General features: G+C 33.9%; 1 protein-coding gene across 11 annotated transcripts in view; it reads left to right on the top strand.

Annotated features, from left to right (window-relative positions):
- The window catches only part of KIF6 (kinesin family member 6), a 167,860-nt gene that overhangs the window by 62,571 nt on the left and 86,397 nt on the right, over window positions 1-18,892 (top strand). For all 11 annotated transcript variants that reach the window (XM_068185499.1, XM_068185493.1, XM_068185495.1 and 8 more), the window contains one exon: window positions 1,132-1,344. In XM_068185499.1, the coding sequence (XP_068041600.1) occupies window positions 1,132-1,344 (213 nt within the window). The remainder of the gene's footprint in view (window positions 1-1,131; window positions 1,345-18,892) is intronic.

Below are 18,892 nucleotides of genomic sequence, written 5' to 3'. Positions count from 1 at the left end.
GTTTCAAATAAATTTAGCTAAAACACTAACTCATTTCTTTCAAAAAAATCTTCAGTTTTTTTTAATGTAAATTTTAATATCTGAATTCCCAGAAACATTTCCTCCTGAAATAAATTGCTTCATTAATATGAGAAAAAAAGCAAAAGATCTCTATCAAATGCACTTGTGCTGAACAGATTTATACAGCTTTATTCACAGAAGTGAAAGGAGGAAACTTGCGCAAATCCGTGTAAGAGATAAAGAGAAAGAATATAGGAAGACTTTGAAGACAAGACCGATTTAGGGAGTCTGCAGTAGTTAAGCGACAGTACATCATCACTAGAATATTAATAACATGTCTAATGTGATGAAGTGGTAGGAAGTATGGAAGCTGTTGAATAAACTATGAGTTCGCTCTTGCCTACAGTAGCTAGAAGCTATCATAAAAACTGAATTGGAAAGTGGTTTATTATTATTACCTGGTCTAGTTAATAATATTCCCCAAAGAGTGCTTAGAATTTCTGCTGTTCATTAAGAAGATTAATTAGGATTAAAAAGAGTAGCATATAAAAAAACATATCCCAGGGACTTCAGTGGTCCTAAATGAATGCATGTAGGATTTCCATTATATGTCCTCTGTAAGCTGTTAGGCAAAATGTATTTATATCTAATAAACTTCCAGTAAATTCACAGTGTTATTGCAAGAATTTTCCTAAAGACTTTTTCTGAATTTTAGTGAACCTTTTGTTAAAAGATTACAGATGGGATATACTTGCAAGGCTACTTGTAAATTAAGACATTTTTTCTTTTCTTTGCAAGTTTTTTTATTACAGAATTAAAAAAATAAAAAGGGACTACCACAATGGTGATAAGATCCTGTTTGTCTGTAAATGCCTTTATGAGGAGTTGATTGAATGGGATCAGCCATTGTGGTCAATGTGTGACATTGTTATTGTTTTAGTAAGAACTAATCTACTGTTTGGAAAAACTGAGGTGGATGAAAATGATTGCAAAGAATATGTCCAACTTTATTTTCACATTCACACATATGCTTCCATAGTGTTAATTGTTTCACATTTGAGAAAAAAAAAGGCTTATGGACAAACAATGATAGTTGCTTTTAAAAAAAAAATTCCTTAATATATTTTCCAGACATTCTGGTAACTATGCTAAAAAAAGAAAAAAAGAAAGCACAAGATGCTCTTTCCCAGCTTAATGCCACCTCTGCTGGTTCTAAAGCCTTGGAGCAGTCTCCTTCTATGAGCTTGGAAGAAAGTCAGAGTCCATCTAAATGTTTTATTCTGAAAGAGGCAAAAGTTTTGAGCTCTTCTGTTCCCAGACTACCTTTTCTTCCCAGAGCAACAGGTTAGTGTAATTAATTATGTGAACAGTTATTGGATCATTCCAATATGATTTACAGTATATCCTTCAACTATGAACCAAAACAAGGAAGCTTTATTTTCAGTACCAGTAATATTGTGCTAATTCTATATCTACAAATGCAGGGTTTTAAATTTAAAGGCCTCTAAGGTGCTGATGGCTTTTGCAAACTTCTGTAAATACTCTGTTGAACAGTCCTATGGAACCATAGTATAAGTTGAGTTGCAGGCGCTTGATTCTTTCAGTAAATTCACAGAAAAAAATGGGGGTATGAGCATAATTCATCATGAAATATTAGGAAATAATATTTTCCTCTGGAAGATCCATTTCAATTTATCCGTATAAGTGATACTACAGGATTTAAGTTCATGTTTAAATCATTGTAGAAGCAACTCAAACAATTTAAATAATATTGACCAGTTAGCATGGATTGCATAAGTAGGACAGTTCTTATAGTGGTTATTTGAAAAGGGTCAAGTGTGGAGCATTGCAATTTTCATTCCTTACATCATTTGAGCTGGCTATTTATGAAAATAGGTAACAATATTCTTGCAAGTTGTTAATTTCAAAATCCACATAAAAAACTTCTAATAAATGTAGATAGATTTTTCTTGCATGGTTTCATGTTTTCTTCATTTTCTAGTTTAGTTGTTCAAATAAAAAGATTTTTTTGGTGTCAGCAGGTTCTAGAAGCGCTTATGTTTTTGTTAGTAAAGAACATACCTCATCCTAGATTATTACCTATGACTATTACATATTCATGATTTATATTTCTGTATACTTTTTATGCATTTGGGGAGTGGCTAGCTGAAAGAAAAGAGTTTTCAACGTGAAACTCAGACATGGCAGCTGGCAAGTAGAAACAGATTTTGCTAGAATACTAGTGGGAATTGAGTTCTTAAACTATGTAAGGTTGCAAATTATTCTCTAAAATTGCATTGTAATTGAACTAGTCAGTTTTCACACTTGTAATTTTGTTTTGGTTGCTCAGCTACTGAGGAATTCCCTTTGCCTTCTACTTTTCATATTTACCACCCTTCTCATTTGATAGGAAGAATTTATTGTGTTTGGTGTCGCAATAGTATAAAGTAAATATAATCATGTCCTTATAACACAAAGCTTTTCATTACCTCAGAAATATGCCAGCAAATAATAGCTATATTTTATCAACAAATTGCTAGTATAATTGCATGTTTTATACAGTGGCACTTATTCTTCAGTCTTTAAAAAAAAACCTCATAAGCGCTAGCAAATTCTTAGTATTGATCAATGCATTCCCTTTTTACAAACATTGTGTGGGCATGTTCGTATGAGTTTTCTTTGAATGTAAAGTAGGAAGTTGGAGCATGTCAGCTCAAATTGACTGGATTGTTGGACCTTATCACCTGCACTCTGTGCTGGCAAGGTCAGGCTGGATGGGGCCCTGAGCAGCTTGATCTAGTGGAAGATGGCCCTGCTCTTGGCTGGGGAGTTGGAACTTGGAACCCTTGCACTCCAAACTATTTTGTGGTCCTTTGCTAAGTTTGGATGGGGCATCGTTCTCACTCAAGCACAGAGCCTCATTTTTCATCTATTGAAAGCCTGAAAATGATGTGCATCACTACAATATTATCTATCCATTTCAAAATCCATCTGAACTGTGCCTATATATATGCTATTTTGTCTATAGGCTTTAAGAATTCACTGAAGATTGTGAAAGAGCTTGGGCCTGAGCTAGGGTCAAGCTGTCAAGTAGAAGCTTTCATGTAGTATTAAAGCTATTCTTCATCATTGAAACCCTTTTCATCCTTTACATTGCTTCTGAAGATTTCAATTTACAGCATGAAGGCTATATGATATGCTAACTATTTGAACAATTTAGCTTTTCTTTTTATTTAATTCTGTACTCTCAAACCTGCGCTCAGCCTGACCTATTGCAATATAACATCATATTTCTAGTGTCTCTAATATGTTTTCCATTTTCCTATCTCATTTCCTTATCCTGAAAATTAAATTAGGAAATCAAAAGAAAGTATAGGAAAAAATACTTAGTTTAACAAAATAATTGTTGGAATAGCTATCTAATAATTTGTTTAAAAAAATATTTAGAACTATTTATTTTGCAGTTGATTTATTGTGTAGCTTTACATTTGCTTGCCCAAAACCAGATCTTTACTATTCTGTGATAGAATAATATTCTTACCATTTTTTCCTATATGATCTAGGACCATATCTAAATGCAAAGATGTGTGCAACCAGGTTTCTTGTTTATCCTATCCAGACACTTGTTGAAGTAGGAGAAAGGCAGTAATACTATTTCTCTGCTGAGCTTGATGTAATAATCTGTGGTAACAGGAAATTTATCTTGATCTCATCACGGCAGTAAAACAATTCCTGGTCCAAATTTGTCCCTCAGCAGGCTGACTTTGAAGGTAAATGAGTATTGAATCCTACAATAGTTAATGTTTTACAGGTACAGCTGTAATTTAACTATTTTAAGTCCATCCTGCATTGAATGTGCATGGTCTTTTCAGAAGAAACTGAGTGAACGTAAAAAATCTTCACTGGTTTGACATATGGTATTATTTACCTTCCTGTACACTCTGCCTTTTCCCCACCATGTGTATTTCTGAAACTAAACAGAAGCCTTTAATGGCAGCACAGACTCAAGGATTAACAAGGCCTAACACCCAGGTTTAATTTCCACTTAGGTATTGGGCACCATTATATAATGGTGCCCAATACCTAAATATTGGCTGATAATACTAAGTTTTAAAGAGTTTATTCCATGGAATTATAGAATTTTTTGGGTTATGTAAGGGTCCTTAAGAATCATCTAGTTTCAACTCCCCTGCCATCGCCAGGAATGCCACTCACTAGACCAGGTTGCTCAGGGCCCCATCCAAGCTGGCCTTGAACATTTCCAGGGATGGGACATCCACAGCCTCTCTGGGCAACCTGTTCCAGTGCCTCACCACCCTCTGAGTAAAGAATCTGCTCCTCATATGTATTCTAAACACACTGTCTTTCAGTTTAAAACCATTGCCCTTTATCCTGTCACTACCTGTCCATATAAAAAATCCCTCTCCCTCCTTTTTATAAGCCACTTTAGATAATGGAAGGACACAATGAGATCTCCCTGGATCCTTCTCTTCTCCATGCTGAGCAACCATAGCTCTCTTTGCCTGTGTCTTGATTTAATGTTGAAAGGTACTTTTTCTGAACAGGTATGTCTTTAGCTGCTTGTTTGAATATCATATTTGAAATAATGTCACTAGTAAAAGTGGCATTGTTGAACATGAGGTTTGATACCACTGGAGACCTAACTAAAAACAGTTGAAATTGGACATGTGGATCATTGTTGTTCGGTATTGTGCTTTTTTCAGTTCGTGTCAAAATCTGGATTAGGCTGTTCTTGACAGCTACAGCAGAGGAATATACAAATGCAGTGTCCTAGTAATGCCCTAGCTTTCTCTGCTGGTTTTGGGTTACATAGCATTGAAATCTACATTAGTTAAAAATTATACCAGTTTACATGCTGTCAGATTTCTTTTTCTTGGATCCCAGAAGACTTCTTTTAGGAAGGAGTGGATGGTAGGCAGGCTGCCTGGAAGCAGTGGAAGGCTGCCTGCTGCTGTCATTTTGTCAAGTCAAATGGCATAAGACAGTGAACAGACCAGAATTTGGAATCTTAGTGCAAATATTACACCATAAAATTGGATAACTTGCCTTTTAATACCCATCTTCCATCACAGAGAGCTCTAAATTATAAATCTATAACTACATGAGGGAGAGTGAGCAAAATAGTCTGACATAGTAGCCACTGTTACTATTGCATCATAATATCTTTCATGAATCTGAAACAGACATAACTGGCTATGAATTTAAATTATGTTTCAGATCAACATTCCAGAAAATGCAAAGATAAGTTATTAGCATAATAACCTGAGCATTGCAAATGCTTCAACAATTTTGCTTTTAATATAATCATTCAGTTCATCATAAAGTTTCTACTTCAGCTTTAATTGTGTTAATAATTCCTACCTTCTAGACATATAATTGTAGAACTATATATAATCTTCCTTAGGAAGCCTTAGGAGTTCAGTCAATAATAAATTTGTAGTTTCAAGATAAAGCAGAGAATTAATGAGTCTAGCAAAACAAGAAAAAAATCAAATTTCATCAGATGTTAGGGTGATAAATATTGTGTTGTATTTTACTTTTATTGCATTATATCATTTCTTCTGTACTTCTTATTTTGGATTCAGTCTCTGATTTCAATAATTGCTGCTTGCCTCTTAGGATAATTCTGTCAGCATAGAAGATGTATGATATAATTTTTCCTCCTGATAGATTTGTTTTTCTCCTAATATAAACAGTTTGATTACCAGAAAACAGTTTGACTATTGTGACATTTAAAAATACGGTAAATCTTAGTAAGAGGTTCAAGTGGTTGTACATACTGCTGGATTTGAGAGGGATTATTTTGTTCTCACAAAAGATTTGGTTAGGATAATGTTTTGATCAGTTTGAGCCATTTCCTTTTTCTTTCATTGAGAAGTTGTGAAGTTTTGAGAATTTTGTGAAGAATTTACCTCCTTTGTATCCCATTCATGATTTAAGATCACTTTTTGCTCCATGCTATGAAAACACCTATATAAAAAGTATTCCAGCTGAAGGGCTGACAAGCTGGCTTTGAAATGTAATATGAGAGATGGTTTCTATAAACAGATGATGCTTATGAATATCATGAAAGTAGTGATGATAACACACATGCTGCTCATTTTTGAAAGCTAAATATTTTTGTCTTGTATTAAGATATTTTAAAATACTTATCTTTTCTATTTTATACATTTATATAATAATTTGGGGAAAATGCTTCCTTCTATTGTCTAAAAACAGAAAGTTCCCTAATGCAAAGGACTGACTGAGATTTTCCATCAGACTCTCTTATGTCTTTCAGAGAAAAGGCAGATCTCAAACCTTTAGAAAAATTAAATGCTTAGCAAACCTATATGTTTCTTAGAGCATTTTCTGTGTCCAGAATGCTTTGGAATATCTGGGGGCAGAGTCTTGGCACTGTGCTCTTGACAGATCTTTTGTTAACAAACACATGTAGTAATTTTATTGCAATTTGGCCTATAAAAGAGCTCACTGGTGCATTTAGGGCACTATTCCGAATTACTGTTGATCTTTCTCATTAGTCAGAAAAGAAAGTATGTTCTACATTTTCTGTTAAAGGTCCAGGAAAAAGTATACATTCCATTTGCTCTCCAACTGAACTTCTACCAGTTCCTAGTAAGATGTAGTACATATTTCACTGCTACTGTTAAATCTTTGTATACTGCTAAATCTTTGTAACAACTATTTAAAACAAGATGTGCTGTTTTGCTAATTTCGTAAGCATTAAATATTTTCTATAATGTAGAGTGATTATCTGCTACAATATATTTTTCATTATTGCCAAGTTTAAGGACCAAGCAGGAAGTATCAGACTTCACTGCTTAATTTAATTGTTTTAAAAAGCCTTTGAAATAAATTCAGCAAATGGTAACAGTCAGCATAAGCTTTTGAACAATTTTATTGAACTTCTGATAAGCTAAACAAAGTTATTTTCTGGTATTTCAAGTTACCAGATAAAATATGTATTGCTAGGGCTTCAATTTATGTCGCAATTATGAATGGCTGTCTGTCATCAATGAGACACATTTGTAGCATGTAGCTATGTAAATTTTTTACTTTGTCATGTGCTGTTATACATTTTGGTATCTCTTGTCTTTAAGATCACAGTTTTATTCTTTTTTAATCTTGTGACATAAACAAAAAGTAAAAATTAAAACCCAAAGTAGTTTCTAAAACATAATTACCCTCTTTAAATGTACACTGACTGCAATAAATACCAAGCAGACTAACTCTCTGAAGTTATAGGAGACTCAACTAGCTTCTGGGGCTTGCTCTTTTGTTTGTTTGGGGTTTTTTCTACAAAATCTATTCTTCTATCTGTACTGCTTCCAAGGGCTTTATATTGTTGGAATTCACTGTAAGTCCACTGTGACTTTTGCTTGAGTGAGAACTTTGAACTGAACTCACTGAGGTTAGTGAACACCAAAAAAAGAACTGTGTTAAGCTTGAGACTCCACAAACATCTCAGCAAGGAGCAACAGATGATTATTCCTTGTGACAAAGAAATATAATTACATGTTATAGGATTTAAAGTGAGCTCTTGCAATTGATATTCAGTGAAAAAACCCTGTGTGTTGCAATTTTAGTCATCTTAACTAAGTGTTTATAAATATGAACATAGGGTTATTTTTATGAGATGCAGCCCAGATTTTCCTCTTAGGACCTTGGTCCCCATTTGCAACTTCATAGGCAAATTTTATAACTTGTAAGGATTTAATGAGGATGAGGAGAAGATCATTGCAGTACTTTCACTAATTTTCCAGAGACACTGAACTTTACTTATATATTGAAAATGTTGTTATGTAAAAAAAACTTATTTCTTTTATCAGCAGCCTTTTCTTTCTCCACATTTCTTTGGTTTTACAAAACATTTCTGTTTTTTTCTAAGATTCTCATCATGTTGTTCTTTCCACTTCTCAAGTGGGAATCTCTTTTGATGTAGAATGAGTGTTTGGAAACTTTTTAAAGATGCTTTTGGCACTTCTAACTGCCTTCCCCTTGAGTCTGTTTAGATGGGGAAACTTTCCAGTATTTTTATACTAGTTTACTGTTCTCTTATCCAGATTAGTCTGCTAAATGTAACCTAGTGTTCCTTGGAAGTTCTCTGCTATTTCATATCTTTTTTGCTTTCTGTTTCATTAGCCATATTTTGGCTGTCTAAACATACTATTGGATCCTTTGAACTAACGCCTTAAAGTTGCTTTGGGTTTTTTTCTTTGGTGGCTGAAGCTCTTAAACTCTTGATATTTTAGAGGTAAAATATGCTTCTGAAAGTTTCTGCATGCTTGAGGGGAATAAAATTCCTTTATATATTGACTGTCTGGTTTGGCAAATACCTCTGTAAAACTTCTTTTATATTGTTGCTGTTATGAGCACCAGACCCAGAGACTACAGAGCCACTACATGCACATTATGCATATGGGTAATCAAAATACTAGAAAGTTCTTCTATCAGCTTAAACTTTAGATATTTCTGTACAGATATTAATAATTCTGCTAAATAATATAATAGTCTAGATTTCTGGCTCTCTTTTATTTGTGAATTTAACCTAAAAAAAATAATTATCATTCTGTTCCTGGTAGAAATAGATATTTTCTTCAGACTTCAGTCTCAGCATATTTGAATATAAAACTGGAGTAGGAATTAGTGGAAATATCCTACAAATCCCTACCTTTTTTTCCTGATATTTGTACATTTAAGCAGGTTAAGTTTCGTACCAATGTTTCAGGCCAATTTCATGCTTCTGTTCCTGTACAATTTTTCCATTGAAATTTTGTATGCCTGTTTGCCTCAGTCACAATTGGCTCTTATGTTTTGGATGCTTTTGTTGAAAAAATCATTGCACAGTTCACTTACCTCTGATGCATCATCTTTTTTTCTCTTACACTTTTAACTCTGAAATATCGATTTAGTAACTGTGCCTTTTGATTCATTAATTTTCAGCCCTGCTATAAGTTCAGAAGTATACTTTCAAAATAATAACATTATTTTCACAGGTTATATTGTATATTTATTATATATTGTATATTTGGGTTAATTTGAAAAAAATTAGACCATTATTGACATCTGTGTGAAAGAAAAGAGTTTACACACTTATACACTAAGTTTGGTAGATTTTGCTTCTATGTCAGGTAAAGCTCTTACTGATTTTCATTGCAGGGCTGGTATTACAAATCTTTGACTGAGGTTCTCTGCTGTAACCATCTACCAAGCTACACTGAAAATAGTCTTTGATCTTTTTGTTCATAGAGTCAGGTAGCAGCCGGTCTAAGACTTACTTAAGGCAATTTTGGCATTTGAAATGATTACACAGAGTTATACAAAGAGCTGAAGTTGTTCTTTGTAAACTTGTGCATACCAAAGATCCTTCACATGCAGGTAATTATGCCATTTTCCTGTAGCAGAAGTTATGTGACTGAAGAAATTATTTAACGTTTGTAAGCATGCAGCAGTAATTCCAGCTCTTCTTCAAATCACTTCTATCTGACTTGAATGCAGTGAATGGTGGAGTTGGGCATGACAAAACTCTGTCTATTTTTGTGTTCTGTTACACTGTGCTCATGTTTAACCTTCTCTCCCTTAATAGTTTCTCTGTTTTCCATTTTTCCTGGTAATATTCTTCCTGGAGGTGAGTAACTTGGTGATGATTGAGCAAAACACTTGCTGAAAGATTTTGTTGTTGATGTTATTTTGCTGATGTTATTTTGCTGATGTTATTTTGCTGATGTTATTTTGCTGATGTTATTTTGTTGATGTTATTTTGTTGTTGTTGCTGATACTATGCTAAATACTCACATAAATAACCCTATCACACTGTGAACCCCTTCCTGATTGTCAGCATACTTTTACTAAACCCTCATACAAGTAAAATTAAATTTAATCTTTTACTGTTTCCTAATCATCATACTAATGTCCAAGAATTTTCTATAACCAGTGTTCTCAGCCTTTAGGGTGTCTTGACTGTAATTATCTCAAGCCTTTTTTTTTGGTCACCTCATGGTCCTTGAACTGCTGCATGTTCATGTTACTTAACTTGCTTACGGTTACTATCTTAGCTGTTGTAATGTTTATTGTAACCCTGTAATTCCTTAAAATAAAGATCATCTCAGAAACAGCATTCTGAAGTTCAGCTCGAGGCAAAACTAATATAGACATGTAATCTGAAAATCTGGTGCTGTTAGTATCAGATGCTGTGTTTGAAGGTTTCTGCAGTATATTTTATTATGCATATTATAATGTCACTATTGCTTTCGCTTCTATTTGAGGCTTTCTACTACCTAGACAGAAAGACCTTTGAGAACATCAGTTTATTATGCTGGAAGTCACAATAAACTTTCCCAAAAATCTAAATGGAGAGATTAACTTCTTTAATCTTTGTTATGTATTTGAAGCACAAATCTTATGAGGAGCAGCTGAGGGATCTGAGGTTGTTTAGCCTGGATAAAAGGAGGTTCAGGGTGGATCTTCTTGCTCTCTACAACTACTTGAAAAGAGGTTGTAATGAGGTAGAGGTCGACCTCTTCTTCCAGGTAAAAAGTGACATGATAAGAGGAAATGGCCTCAAGTTGTACAAGTACAGGTTTCGATTGGATATTAGGAAAAAATTTTACTCATAAAGGGTTGTTGAGCATAGCAACAGGCTGGCCAGGGGAGTGGTGGAGTCTCCGTCCCTGGAAGTTTTAGAAAAATGTGTGGATACAGCAGTTGGATATGGCTTAGTGGTGAACATGGTGATGGTGCTGGGTTGACTGTTGGACTTAGAGATCTTGATCTTGGACTTAGATGACCTTAGAGGTCTTTTCCAACCTTAACAATTCTCTGTATCTATGATTTACACTCTCTTTTAGGAAGACACTGGCAGGTTTTTTTCTTATTCCTCAACAGAAATCAAACCAGTTCCTCCATATATATATCTCAATAATATAGAGAATACAAAGAGAACACGTTCCTGTGTCACTGCCAAAATAGACAGCAGCACCACCTCCTGGGCATAAAAGTGCTGGAAATACCTGCATCTCTTCCAAAGCCACATAATTCACAGGAAGGGTAAAAACCCAGCATAAACTGCTGATTGATAACTTGTGGTTCAGTTTGGTTTTTTTCTTGTTATTTGTTACTTAATGTTCAGATTAAGTGCAAAAGCACAAGATTTATTATTTCTTCCTGTTTTAACCTGCCATCATAATTCTGTACATGTATGTAGCCAATTCCCTTCTGGTTTCTCATGTGTCATATGCATATTTAAAATGATAAGTATTTAGACATTTATAGCTCAGCCTTTTATATGTTTATTTTCTGAGCACAACAACTAGGCCTGATAATCAAAATATCCACATGGCTGAACGAGAATAACTTAAGGGAAATAGTTCTTGTGGGGAATCCCGAGTTTGTGGACATAGCCTGTAAAGCTAAGTTAATCAGAAAAAGGAGAAGTGCTTAGAAAAATAGATCCAAGGCAGTCATGAGGTTCATTGTATCATTGCGTGACCAAGCAGGATTTACTGTCAGGGCATCTGTAAACAACCAATGGTGTTAACTCTGTAGGCATATTGTTAGTTCCTATGATGTCAGTTGGACCTAATTATAAATCAGACACTCGTGTAATGTTTTGATACTCTGTGAATTAGAACTTTAATGTATTTATCCTTACTGTTTGAAGAAGCAAGGTTAAGTCCAGAAAATTTATTTCCTGTGTCTAAATTCCCTTGTAAATTGTTGCAGGTTGCTATCATATGTTGCTCTTAGGTATGATTTTGAGTGATTTAATGGTAAATAAGACTGAATATAAAAATTAAGGTCTTTTTCAAGGTTTTTTTTTTAAAAAAAAAAGCCCTGGTAGGGATTTCTGAGCTTTAATATTACCTGGAATAGTTATATTTTTGGAATGTGGCCTGTTTGATTTTGATTTAAAATTTTGACAAATACTTCATTGAGATTGGGATATTAATATATCCACTTCAATCCACAAAATTATTATGCAGCATTATAGGAGAATGGGAAGAACTACTCAGAATGTACATTTCCATTCTTGAAAAGAAAGTTTACCTGTCGTTTGTAATACAACTTTGTGGTATTTTGAACTCCAATAAATAGGCATGTTTTAATCTCTGACTGACAAGCTGTGAATGAATAGAGCTTTTTCCAAATAAATTATTTTGCTACACCCTTCCATGTATTTGTTGCCATAGGTTTGATTCCTGCAGTGTACTCTGCGTAAAGCTACAAATTTAAACGGGTTTGAAATTTAATTTGGTATAAAAAGTATTTGCTTGTCTGTTAAACAGAAATGATCTCTGCATATATGTAATGGCACAGTTCTACAATATTTCTCAAATTCAGCCTTTGCCTAGAAATGTCAGTCATTTGGGACCTGCCTTTTTAAGAAACTCTGCTAGAAATTGCATCTATTACAAAAGGGAAGATCTGTGGTCAGGCTATTTTTTCAGAAATGTCTTCAATGTTGGCATTCTCATGAGGTGACCCAGTTTTCTTGTTTTCCACACTTAAGTCTGATTTTCTCCAAATTTTTAAAAAGAAGGAATAGATTGAAGGGTGCCAACCATGAGAGGAGATGTACGTTTTTATATTCCTATGGCTGAACTTATTAACTGTAGCTCTTAATATTAAATAATTGAATTTATATTTAGGGGAAGAAAGCTTGAGTAAATTGAGTCATGTCTTGAACTTTTTGAGCAAAATAACTTTAATGCTGGGTTGAAAATTTCTATGATAATGTTTAAAACAGTGGAGGGGGACTCAAAAAAGGAGAAAAAATTGAAAAGACGATTGGTCTTTTATTCTCTTATGCTCTGTTTCTGGACTTTTTTTTATTCGAATGTCAGGAATCTTTTTGATCTGTTTAATGGAATAAATTAAGAGACCATTTGTTGGTTACAAATACCAAATTTGTTTCTGAATACTACTTTTGTCTTTCTTGTGAAAATACTGTGACTGCCAGGAAAGTAGGAGTAGACAGTCAAAGCAGTTGATACTACAATAGTTATTGTACCTCACACTAGACTGTCTAAACTCTGCAAGGAGAAAATTTATTTGGAAGGGGTAAAAAGGAAAGGGCAGGTATGGATTGGAGTTCTCTTTTATAAATAGGGTAGAAAGGAGCAAAAATGTGACTTAGGATGTGTTCCTAATGAAGCTGTGAATAAGATGAGAAATGAGAGAGACTGTAGATTCAAGGGAAGGAAGAGCTAAGTTATTAGGAAATGAAAAGTGAACCCAAGAGAGTTAATGAATGGAAAATGGGTAGAGAGACAAGACAGTAATAGGTGTTTTGAAATTACACATGCAGTAAAATGGAAACAATAGTTGGGAAGTGGCTGCTTGTCATCCTTAATTTACCGTAGCACCCAAAAGGAACTGAAGGTTCAAGAGGCCTCAGAGGAGTTACATTTTAGATTTAACAGGGCTTCCTTAAATTAGTAGTGTTGTAGGAAGAAGAGGTACAGTTTTAAACTTATGCATGTATAATTGTGATCCCTTTGGTAAATTTCTTAGTGTTTAAGATGGAGAAGATTGGTCTAGAGTCTAAGCAGCAAGATTAATAGCAGATTTTTTTTTCTTTATTGATATTTTTAAATGCTTGGTTTTGAAAAACTGTGTTGTTACAGTCAAAGACCTAATTTTGTCATAATAGACATTATGCAGGGCAAGGTCTGGTAAAACACCTGTTAACAAAGTCCAAAAAAAATATGATTTGGTCATTGACAGCCTGTTCAGATCATCTGATGAGGATCATGTATTTCATGATTTTCTGTTGAAGCAGCCCAAGTGTTTGTTATAGAGACTTTCTCATTAAAATTTCCTTTTTTCATCTGCCTCTGAATGAGGCATTAAGAGTGTCAATGCCAAGAATAACAATGACTATGTTATGTCATGTTCCAATTAATAGTCTCTCTGCAGGCTTTTCATAAGTGACTCTTTACAGTGCATTTTCATTTGAGGCTGTACAGAGAGAGGGGAGGAAAAATAGCAAAACGGAAAAAATGCAGTAGTATCAGGTCATGCATGGATGAAGTAGTCAGTGTGTTTCTTGTTTGGAACCTGTTTGATACTATTTTTCCTGAGAAATGTAAAAATGAATTTATTATTACTGGACTGTAATGCTTTGAGTGGTTAAATATGTACTACTGGTGTACAGTTCTGGGGCTAAATTGAGGTTTTGTGTGGCTGAATGGAATGCCCAGCTTGGTTGGATTGAAAAATGTCATCAGACTTTTTTTCCCCAAACATTTCTGCCAAGTGCATACAGGAAGTGGCTTTGGCAGTTGTATCCAAACAAGTAACTTCATTTCCTGGAATCTGCTTTTTCAAAATGTGGACTTTAGGAAAGAAAGTGAAAGAGGGGTGTTAAGTGGTAAAGATCACCCCTAAAAGCCTCTGAGAAGAAGACACAAATTATCAAACTCCATTTTTTTTAGATATAGTCACAACAGTGTTATATAATTTCTTTTTTTGAAATTGATAGTTTATTTATATTGTAAAAATAATATTAAAATCTATTGACCATAACTGCACATAATTAGTGAAACCATTATGTTTATTACTGTCCATTTAACCATGGTCTATTTTATGTCTGTTTAATGTTTACTGGCAAGGCAGCCACAAAGTGGCTGAGACAGAAGAGAACGACCACTCATGTTGAAAGGACCTATTAGCAACCTGAGGTTTAGTAAAACTTCTGCTTTTTATCATTAAAAAAAAATAGAGAATAGATGTTGCGGGTATAATTTTCAGATATAAAGGACTCATGAGTTGATGTAATATTAAGCATATTCTGCTAAAAATATGAACATGTTATCTGACTGGTAAGTGCTACTTTTGCATGCTATTGTGAGTTCATCTTTTTCTAGTCTAACTTGATGGATTTGAACCACAGGTTTTTTCCTCTGTTTTTTTGGTTTGGGGTTTTTTTGGGGGTTTTTGTGCTTTTTTTGGTTGGTTGGGTTTTTTCGGGTTTTGTTTTGTTTTTTTGTGGTTTTTTTTGCGTTTTTGGGGTTTTTTTGCCTACGCTCTTAATGTTACTAACCTTAATGTTTCAATAATAGTGCCTGCACTATAATGTAGTGCTGGATAGCTGCCAATAATATAAGCACAGCCTTTGTCTTTCTAAACCCTTAATCTCAGGGTCAAATCATTTGTATTTTTCAGATGCTTGAAAAGCAGTTGTCAGAACCTGTTTTGCATTAAATAAATTTTAAAGGTTGTTGCTAATTAGGGACTATTTCTGAATTGCTAAGAGGGAAAAAGTACATTGAGAAATGTAGTAGCAATGAGTCATACTGTGATGCATCAGATAAGAACCTTGGAAAAAAAATTTAAATTTCCACTTTCTTATAAATAGTATTGCAAAATCCTAAATTTTAGAGAGCAAAGTAAATACTTAGAAGAAAAGCACTTAATTTCAGATAAAGCTGCAAATTTCACAGATAATCAAGAAATCAGAATATACATTCTTAGTAATAGATGTATTTACTTACTACAGAATGACAATATATAAAACCATTGTTCTATGTAGAGTCTTTATCCAGTCATTAAAGATTCTGTTAGTGAATGAAGAGACAGGAAAAAATGCTTTGGAAGCAGTTCAGAACAATAATTAAAATATAAGTAAAGGTAAGCAAACATGTGTACCTTTCCTAAGTGGCACAGGCTGTGCTTGCTATGTCATAAACAGCAGCTGCTGTAAATTTTAGGGGACTGAAAGCTTTACCTCTCACTTTTCATATTTACTTCTTTTTATATTTTATTCTTCATGCAATCATCTATTTTTTGGCTTTGTAATGTTCACTTTTTTATTGCTTAAGCAGACGCGCTTTAGACAGTTGTTGTTAGCAATTGTGCCCATTGACAATTTTGCCACTCTCATTATTCCAAAAGAAATGAAATTTCTTTGTAAGAATAATGTACAAGCTCCTGTTAACATTTGCCTTTGTATGTTTCTGATTTTTCACTGTATGCTTGTGATAAAGTGGAGTGTCTAACAGAGGTTGTTAGCTGGCTTATTCTTGTTGTTTGTCATAAAACAACTCAGCTTTCCACTGCATTATGGAGGCAATTCATTGCATTGAATAAGATCCTAGACTGTGATGCAGGGCATCTGTTTTTATTTCAATCCCTATTATTAACTAAGTTTGTGAGCTTATACAAGTGACCTCATCGCTCTGAATCACTTTCTTCAACTGTGAAATAAATTTAGTGTGGCTTATCTTTCTTAATCACTTTGAGATTTCATGTTCAAAGGCCATCTGTAAGAGCAAAACCTTGTTTTTCTAACATTGAGGAGCAGTTGAAATTATTTGTGAAAGTAAGACAGTGAATTAGATGCAGAAATCAATATAAAATCTTGGAAGTCTTGACTCTTCATTTTTAGTCAACATAATTACACAACCTAGTTCTTGAAATTATTTCTTTTCATTGATAGCTTATTTATTTGGAAAGCTTTGCTGAAACTCTAGCCTATGCTGGCTACTTAAAATTCTATACAAGCATGGGAAAACACATGGTATGTTTGATATTTGGTATAAATTCTGAGAGTAAACTACATGCAAAACTGTCTCTGGTTACTCAGTAAGAGAGAGAAAAGCACTCAGAGTGGGCTGAGAAAGTTGTCTTAAAATTATTGAATATTTTATCATTAATCTTTTCTTCTGCAATACCTCCCCACTTTGATCAGCACTCTTTATTTACGCCATTTACATCCAGCTATAATTCTGGGGAGAAATAATTCTAAATATTTCAGAAATTTCCTTTGATCTTTAAATGTACAGAGAGAGAGTGACATCAGTTTGAATAATGACCAGTGGCTGGAAACAGAAGAATGTCGTAGCTTTGTATCAGAACTGTTAAAACAACTTTGCATTAGGGAATACTAGAAGAAAAAGAGTTCCAGGAATATATCCTTTTGATTTTCAGCAGGTTTATTTAATTAACTAAAGCCTGATACAAGAGCTCATGGCTCTGATACAGCACATTTAATACTGTACTAAGGTTGAATGACTAAGAATGTCCATAATTTATTGTGCCCTTTTGATCTTCAGGAAAAAAAGCAGTTTAAACCCATCAAATAAACATAGTGTACTAGGCTTTCAGGAATAATTATGCTATTATTCTAGTGATAGTCACTTATTTCAACAGATTTTCAAGGGGCAAAGCTGCTTTTAATTCTATGTCCTGACACAAGCAGATTTAGAGTTACAGAGGTTATTGGTTCAAAAATTGTCTTTTGATCCTTTGTTGCAAGTTAATTATATAGTTCAGTTGGTTACAAATTTTGGTTAAAAAGGAATTGAAAGAAGTTTCTTTTCACAGTGGGAATTGTGCCAATATGAAACGGAATTTGATTAAAATACTTTATATTACGTTATTGGGTTTTTCATTTAGTTTTGTTTTTTTGGTAAGAGAAGTTCCCTCAAATAGCTTCAGAGACCATTGAATTTTCACCAGAAAACCTCTGTGGTATCATAAGCCAGAGAGACAACAGGGCATTCTTGCCTCCATGAGCAATCAATTTTGCTTTTAATATCTCTGGTACGAGAATGTCATCACTTTTGATTAAAATGAGAGTTTTTTGAATCACAGAAATAAAAGTCAATAATTACAATTCGGAAGAACCCAGATTAGTTTATTTTTAATTATTATTATTCTCTATTTTAATACAATAGACATGTTAGGCATCATAACAAAGTTTTAATTTTCTCTTTTTATTTACTGGGAGTCTATAGGCAGAATAAATAAAGCTGACAATACATTAGTGCAAGCAGTTCTCTGAAGAGAACATATATAGGTTATGTCAAATGCATTGCGTGTTATTGTGTAATTGTATGCATGTTGTATAAAAAAAAATTTGTATTTTGAATAATGAAGACGTCCTTCTAATTTTTGGGGGAGGGAGTTTCACTTGTTTATTCTCAGGAGCAAGAAAGGTTGTGTGTCTCTCTGCTTATCCATATGTTTATTGTGTATATATGTTGGCTGTCTCTTCAATTGCCGTGAGTATATGTGGGGGAAAAAATATCTGTGCCTGTTTGTTTGCAGGGTCAAGAATTTAGCTTCTAAATTAATTTGCTTTCCATTATCACTGTTAAGGATAGAAAAAATGTGTAATCATGTAGTGCAAATATACACCTAATAGTAAGGGATTTGGAATCACTATAATTTTTCAAAGGCTCATGGAATTTATATATTTCTATAAATAGGCACCCACCAATAAGACAAAAAGACAAAAAATGGTCAAGAAATTGTTTAAGATGCATGAATAGGTTTCTGAAAGACAAATATTTTGTGAATTATTATAAGCAAGTAGATCTTGCCAAATTGTAGGTCTATTTTACCACACTCCGGTATCACATCTGACTTTTATATCATGGGGAATGGCTGCTGTACATGAAGACGAGTGATTATTTTGCTGAATGTGGTTATTTGTTGTTATGGAAGCAAGACTTGCTTTTAATGGATAGGTCACACTAACCCACAACTACAGGGCAAAAGGCAGTTCCTGCCTTTAGGGACAGTTTAAGATGGAAGCTTCATCCAAAATTAGAATTATTTTTAGCATGATGAGGTTTCAGGGTTAATTTGGAGTTAATATGTGCACTTCTGTTTCAAAACTATATTTGTAAACCCTGACCCGGATATTCCTAATGTTTACTCTGAAGACAAAAAATAACATGAATAGCACAGATCTTTTGGTCAACTTTGCGGCAATTAGGAGGTTTTAGCTGTCTCTGGCTATTCATTCTCTCCTTGTTATGATATAAATCCATTCTCTGCAGCAGACTTGATCTCAATGAAGGTGTCTTAATCCCTTCTTAATCCCAATATGGTGGGGTTTTACCTTGAGGGTGTGGGAGAGTAT

Source organism: Anomalospiza imberbis, chromosome 3 (assembly GCF_031753505.1).
Source record: "Anomalospiza imberbis isolate Cuckoo-Finch-1a 21T00152 chromosome 3, ASM3175350v1, whole genome shotgun sequence".
Lineage (NCBI taxonomy): Eukaryota > Metazoa > Chordata > Aves > Passeriformes > Viduidae > Anomalospiza > Anomalospiza imberbis.
This window is presented reverse-complemented; position numbering and strand designations above follow the sequence as displayed.